General features: G+C 38.7%; 1 protein-coding gene across 1 annotated transcript; it reads right to left on the bottom strand.

Moving 5' to 3' along the window:
- Positions 1-2,818: 2,818 nt before the first annotated feature.
- On the bottom strand, positions 2,819-6,954 carry tnfrsf11b (tumor necrosis factor receptor superfamily, member 11b). The gene is made up of 4 exons (XM_073822428.1): positions 6,874-6,954; positions 6,378-6,762; positions 4,829-5,008; positions 2,819-3,404 (listed from the first exon to the last, which is right to left on the bottom strand). The coding sequence occupies exons 1-4, from the start codon at positions 6,874-6,876 to the stop codon at positions 3,121-3,123; spliced, it is 852 nt and encodes a 283-aa protein (XP_073678529.1). The 5' UTR covers positions 6,877-6,954; the 3' UTR covers positions 2,819-3,120.
- Between the last annotated feature and the right edge of the window lie 938 nt (positions 6,955-7,892).

Below are 7,892 nucleotides of genomic sequence, written 5' to 3'. Positions count from 1 at the left end.
CTTTGCTGCAGGCGGGAATGGGCGGCTAAAAAAACACTGACATGAATACAGAATACCTGTGACATCTGGCATTGGTTAATAATTGCAAAACTGCTGTTTTCATGTAGTTTATCATTGGTTTTTTTTGCAAAGCAGTCTATTTTTATGTGCCGTGTGATTGCGCAACGTTTTTGATAAAAACGAAATTATATTCGAATGTATTGTGTGTTTTGTCTTTCTGTGTTCTCATAGGCTGGCTGCTTTCAGACATGCTTTCTGCACATTTACACCAGGACCAATCAAGCCTACGGAATACTTCAATAGCCAAAATCAAAGTAACGTTACATGAAGTCTAAAGAAACACAAGTGGTCCCGTATGGGCCCCCTAGCTGGATTTTGCCAATGTTTCTGTGGTAGGGATGAGTATTGTTTACATTTTATCACTACTGATACAATACTGCTTATTGATGCCGTTAAACTACTTTCTATAAGTTGGTGCAAAAATAAATAATGTAAAAGGATGTTGAAAATTTCAAGTTATTTTATTACTGCAGTTTACAAATCCATCTAAACAAACAGAAATGGCACATAAAGCACCTTTTTAAAATAAAAATGCTCTTCAAAGAGAGAGAGAGAGAGAGAGAGAGAGAGAGAGAGAGAGAGAGAGAGAGAGAGAGAGAGAGAGAGAGAGAGAGAGGTTTCCTCAGCACACCACAACATGTTTGAACATCATGGAGCACAACACAATAGAATAAAGAATTATAGCGTCCCTAGCTATTTTTATGTAATAAAATTAACATACTGTATTCCTCAGGAAGGAGGCGTGATTGCGATTACTCCTAAGTGTCCCTCTTATAGGGACATTTTCATCTCTGATTTAATCTAGATGATAAAAAAGGCTTATTGTTAAAATCTAGAAGTATTTACACTGATACTCCCATCAGGATTTTTACAGACATTCATTCAGGGCCTGAATTTCATTTTTGAAATTGGGGTGAATTCCCCTTTAAGTGACTCTTGTTGGAGGGAGGATTTTTTTAAGTGGTTGAGTTTTTTTTTTTTTTTTTTTTTTCTCAATATGTAATTAAATGTTTAATCATGCTGTGTAGGCTACTTTTGTTTTCACAGTAGGCCAATTATGAGCATATCGTCTCTGGAGAGCGCAGAAGTGCTGAATGGTTTAAACACTGGCCAAACTTGAAAATAAATGCAAATTATAAAAGAGTCCTTTGGTTCCATACCATAAAACAGTCCTTAAGAAATCCAGCGTGTTGAAAGTTCCAAGTAAAAGTGTCCACCAGTGTATATACAGTCCATAGAAGTGTAATCCAATAAAAGTGATGCTGGAATGGCAAGTCCTTAAAAAGAAACTCCTCAATCCAACAATTGTGGTCAATGATCCAGATTGTTTGCCATGCTGCCTCCTTTATACTGTTTAGTTCCTGATTCCTGTCATGTCATTAACATGCTAATTGTTCTAAAAAGCATTAAAGCAACTTGCTAACAACACGATAATCATGTTAGAAACATGCCAGCAACTATTCAGTGGTCTTTTGCAAACACCAGATTTATATCAGGAGGAGGATTTTTTTTTCTGGTTCTCTTATTTTTATTGTCTGTGCGTCTCTGTGTACTGGAAGCTAATAACACTGAAACAAATTCCTTGAATGCGCAAGCATACTTGGCAATAAAGCTCTTTCTGATTCTGAAACGATGGTGTTTGAGACTCACGGTATGCCATGTCCATGTACTGAACTGTTATTATTCAACTATGACAAGGTAAACACAGTTTTCCATTATATGGCACCTTTAAAGTCATGTAACAGAAGTTATAGCTTATATATTGTGACATATTTCAGAGTGAAACAGCTTTTAGAATGTGAAAAATTATAGGCATTTTTCCCCTCAGAACTGACAAACTTGCTTCTGCTGAGTTAATTTGATTTATAAAGTCCAAAATACAACATATAAACAACATATAAAAAAAATTGTGAGATTAAAAAAATAGGTAAATGTAATATGACGCAGTCTGCTCGAACAGGTTTACGCTGCTGTCGCTTTAAGAATCTGTATTTCTCCCAACTGTTCAAATTCTCTCAAGACAAAACAAGACTACATTTGCATGAATACTCTCCAAGGCGGTGCATTTTGACATTACTTTTCATGCAAGTGTGTAGCAATAACATGCAAAAGAAAATGAATTCAACATTTGCACGCTAAGAGGTGTTTTTGGTGAGCACGCTTTGTGTGTGTAGGCCTATGCAAAGAAACCAGCAGGCTTTCAAGTGCTGGCAAGACTTTTAAACACGTGCCAATACTGAATGCCACTTTCGTAATAATGCATCAAGTCAGTAAAATTTCCATCAACTGTCCGAGAACCCCAACTCTACAAAATTCATCAAGCAAAGAACCTCAACCTCAATAACATCTCTCAAAATGCTTGCTGCAGATGCAAAAACAAAGAAAACAACCTGATGCAGTTTTTATGACCCATTTGGTACTATGCAAGAATTTCAGACTCAGAGTGCAAGTAACAACATGTTAAATCATTAATGCAATGTTCTAAATCAGGCTATCTATCTAATCTATCTGTCTAAACCTGTAAACTTCAAGTGTTTACGAATGCTTCAAAATTTCAGGTGAATTTGAATAAAGTTCTAATGTAAGGTGAGGCATACGTTAATCATTAAATGACTAGTCTGACTCACTATAACCAATCAATTTAAAGCAGAAGTCAGTTAAACAGCTGCATCTGCAGAATGTCATGTTTTTCAGGTTAACCAAAGAAAAAACCTAGAAACCACCAGAAGCTTTTTTCACTGTTTAATGAGCTGATTTGTAGCCTGATACACAGTTTAGTCAATAAATAGAGAACAGTTTTTCAATGCAAAACCAATATAAAAAAAATAATAAAAAAATAATTTGCAATATTTACAAAACTGGAATCCAGCGCAACACAGCATGTGAAATTTATTGACAGAACAGACTGTAAAGTGCACGAGTACAACCCCTCACTGGAAGGTTTAACGGTCAGGACAAAATCTGATGTACTTCTAGACTTTATAAAGCAGGTGAGACAGCATCAAACTCAAATCACAGTGTGTTTCAGTGCAGCGTGAACAGCCTTGGTCTGTCATATGGTTACAGTGCGCTGCTAGTGCAGTGATGCTGGAATCGTAGTATCCTGCGTGCGATTCTGTCTGCGAGGTAATTCTGGTGCGCTTCCTCCAGGATGGACGGCAGGTTCAGCAGTTCCTCTTCAGACGTCGCCTCGCCATCCCTCTGCTCAGCCCTCCGCAGCGCGGCTCGCTTGCCGAACCTCTTCCTGCGCAGACGCCGGTTCACTAACCTCTGCAGACGCTCAGTGGGAATATCATACTGAACGTGCAGACTGGACAGAACCGGCTCGAATAAATCCATCCAACCTGGAAGAAGAAATGCCACATTCTCACTCAAGTTACAACTACTATTGCACCCCTTTAGAAGGTTAGTTCATGCAAAATTGAAAATTAGCCCATTATTTACTCATCCTCCATGCATCCTGGCTGTATATGACGTCCTTCTTTCAGACGAATCCAATCAGAGTTATATTAAACATTATCCTGGCACTTCAAAGCTTTATAATGGCATAGACGTGTGTTTGTCTTCATCAGTCCAAAACAAGTCCGATAAAGTGCATCCATCCATAATAAAAAAGTGCAGAATAAAGGCCTCCTGTTGAGAATCAGTGCGAATTTGTGAGAAAAACATCCATATTTAAATCATCATAATCACTTTAATCTAGCTTGTGCTCACTGTTCTGGGTGGATGACGTAATGTGTCTCGTTTGTTTACAGGAGCAAAGGAAGCAAAGTTTCCTCTCGGTTTGTATCGAAATTTTACAAATCCTTATTACATCAAACAGGTGCAAGTGATTCTTGTGTTTTAAATATGGATGTTTTTCTTACAAAACGCATCGATTCGCTACAGGAGTCCTTTATTCACCTTCTGGAGCTGTGTGAGACACTTTTTTATTATGGATGGATGCACTTTATTGGACTTGTTTTGGACTGATGGATTAACACCAAAAAAGCTTGGAAGTGCCAGGATGATTTTTAATACATCTCTGATTGGAGTAGCCTGCTCATATATAATAAAAAATAAAGTATATTTTGCAAATTATGAAAATGTAGCCATGTGCAGTAATATTGAAAACTGAGAATGATCTTTATTTGATAATGAAAATCTTAATTAAGAAGTTTGTGAAGATTCACAGCCCTACTTTTAAGATGGCAGTACTGACATACAGAGATAAACAAAAAGCATAGAAATGGCAATTTTACATTTTGTTAAAATGTATAGCTGTAAATATGTATTTGCACAGCAGAAGAATTAATTGGAGAAAAAATGTAGATCAAGAATCGTTTTGGAATCGGATGGTGGAGCGCCTGAAGAATCCGCCCCTAGCTCGTTCCCTCGCGTCGCATCTTGCCATTACTTCCTGTTTTTGGTTTGTTTAGAAGTATTTGGTCTGCGTCGCGTTCATATTTCATTCGAACCGCACCAGAGTTCATTTGGAGGTGGAGCGAAAACCATCTTTTTAGCGGGTTCCGGTGGCATCGTTCACAATTAGTCAAACAAACCGCACTAACAGAGCAATGGCACCAGGGTTTGTTTTATTAGAAACCAAACATGACAAGTGTGAACACACCCAACATACCTGTATGGTGAGTAAATAATGGCCTAATTACGATTTTTGGCTGAACTAACCGTTTAAACCACACTGTAAAAATCCTGTTTAAAGATTAAACAATGAGGACTGGAGCACATCAGAAATGACATAATAGTGAACCTGTGTGTGGTAGTGTACCTTTCGGGGTGAGATGGTCACAGGCCGCACACACACTGTCATGCCACCTGGATCCCGGCAGCACCAGCTGTTCATCAGTCTTGCAGGCGCTGTGAGTAATGCACGCTGCGTGCGTCTGCCTGACGTCTGCGAACTGTCCATCTGCGCAGGGCTCGCACACCGTGTCACTGTGTGGCGTTCCTGCAAACACACCGTCAATCACATGAACCACTGTTTGAATAAAGCCGGCGGAGACGGTGTGTCACTGCACTTTGATCACAGCCAACAAAAGACTGAGCTTTTAACGAGAGCGAACGTCAACACAGACTCGCTTCAGCTTAACTTAAGGGCTGCCAGGCAACATGATGCAGATGCATGATAACAGGTGTGAGTATCAGCTGTTGCCTAGCAACTGTAAACAAACTAGTTACACTTCAGAACTTACATAATGCTCAACTGAACATTAATATTATGATATTATGATCTCAAAACCAGACATAAGGGTCAAGATTTTGAAATTGAGATTTATACACCATCTGAAAGCTGAGCAAATAAGCTCTTTATTGATGCAAGAAGGACAATATTTGGCTGAGATAAAACTATTTGAAAATCTGGAGTGTAAAAAGTTGAGAAATCGCCTTTAAAGTTGTCCAAATGAAGTTCTTAGCAATGCATATTACTAAGCGAACATGAAGTTTTGATATATTCATGGTAGGAAATTTACAAAATATCTTCATGGGACATGACCTTTACTTAATATCCTTATCATTTTTGGCAGTTAATCTTTTTGACTCATACAATGTATCATTGCCAATTGCTATGAATAGACTGGTATGGTTTCTGCTACTGTTTTGCAAAAAAAAAAAAAAAGTTTCAAAGAGGTTACACTGTGAGTTATGAACTGTGATATATCTTTAAATGTATTAAAACTAATCTAAATAATAACAATTCAGTAAATCATCAAATGTGTGATATTATGCGTGAGTTATTAGTCATTTATATAATAACATTTAAATGAATTCTAATTCAAAAGTAATACAAATAATTACACTTACATGATATTAAGATAAACGTGTGAGTTATGGATGTTATATAAAACAAATCTAATCTAATCAAATCCAACGCATGATATTAAGGTAAGACTATTATGTTAAGATTATTATTATTACTTATAGTCTATATAGCCTTCACACACACACACACACACAAATATGTGACCCTGGACCACAAAACCAGTCTTAAGTAGTATGGGTATATTTATAGACCTAGCAATAGCCAAAAATACATGATCGATTTTTCTTTAATGCCAAACCTCATTGGTTTTGCATTAAAGTCGTGATTAGTAATATGCATTGCTAAGAACTTCATTTGGACAACTTCAAAGGTGATTTTCTCTGTATTTAGATTTCTTGTTACAGATTCCAGATTTTCAAATAGTTGTATTTCAGCCAAATATTGTCCTATCCTAACAAACCATAGGCTACATGCTTTCAGATGATGTATAAATCTCAATTTCAAAACTGACCCTTATGACTGGTTTTGTAGACACACACATATATAGGCTGGTTACCTGAAGCTTTGAGTCCGTGGCCCGGTTTGCAGGTGCTGTGTCTCCTGCAGAAGTGCTGATCCCAGTAGAATCCCGCCTCACATTCGCAGAGTGTATTCACGGTTCCGTTACACGGCCGAACGACGCGCTGATGACCGGAGCATGCGTCGCAGCGCAGACAGTCCGGGATGTAGTTCCAGAACTCTGTGAACAGACCCGCGCCGCACGGGGCGCACTCAGTCTGGCGGGAGCGCGTGCAGTGCGCGCGCAGGCGGCTTCCCGGGGGACACCGATTACACAGCAGCTGCTGTCCGGTGACGGGATCCGTGCGCTGGTAGGTGTGATCATCCTCGGCCAGACCACCGACTCCAAATAGAGCTGGCACAAGCAATACTGTAAAGAGAAACTAGAGAAACGAAAGCGCGATTAAGGAGAAAAAAGTGTTAATATGACATCAACCAGATATTAAGACACAATTAAGAGTTTTTCTTTAAGGATGATGCGATCCGTCACTCACCATCTTTGGCGCTGCTCTAGGGCTTCATTGATGCTCGCGGTGCTCCCGCTTATATGCATCAGACCCGCCCACGGATCACGCTGATCCTCTATGATACTATGTCACTTCACATACTGCAGAAGAAAGATGAGTCATTCCACCTGCTGGACCAAAAAAAAAAAGATGATACCCCCCCCCCCCCCCAGACAGGAACCGAGAGCAGCGAAACCCTTTTTATGCCTTTTCAACAGCAAAACATCCGCTAAACACCATCTACAACATCCAACTGACACTAAACAGAATAATAGTGATGATAAGTTTTTGAACCCTAAATCTGATGGTAGGCTACTGAAATGATACGTTTTTGCGTAACGGTATGTTTTCTTTTCTTTTCACAATCATTAGCGCATCACCAGATCTTTACGGTCTCAAAACAAAACACAGCATTTCACAATACAAAGAAAACACGATTCTCTCAATGGACTTCTGATCTTTAATGTAACTTGACTAAATCAAGAGACCTATTCATCAATTTGATGGCTGAAACACACACACACACACACACACACACACACACACACACACACACACACACACACACACACACACACACACACACACACACACACACACACACACACACACACACACACACACCTTAATATCTATGTTACACATTTGATTATGTGCTTGTTGGCTGGTCTTAGCTGGTTCTAGTCAGACCAGCTGAAGAAGTGGTCAAAACCAGATAAAAAAAAAAAAAAAATCCGCCAACCTGCTCAGTCTGGTTTTAGTTGGTTTTTAATTTTTCAGCACATGATTTGGGTTTGGAGCACTATAACTAGACTAAGCTGGTTTTAGCAGGTTTTAGAGACCAGCTGATTAACCATCTTAAGATCAGCATAGGCTGGTTTCAGATTTATTTTTTTCTAGCAAGTTATGACCAGTCTTAAAGAAAATAACAGATGACTAACATGTAAGAGTAATTTATGCCAACATTGTTTTGAATCATATGACATCATGACTAAGACTTCCAACTC

The sequence above is a fragment of the Garra rufa genome, chromosome 17, assembly GCF_049309525.1.
Source record: "Garra rufa chromosome 17, GarRuf1.0, whole genome shotgun sequence".
In the NCBI taxonomy this organism is placed as follows: domain Eukaryota; kingdom Metazoa; phylum Chordata; class Actinopteri; order Cypriniformes; family Cyprinidae; genus Garra; species Garra rufa.
This window is presented reverse-complemented; position numbering and strand designations above follow the sequence as displayed.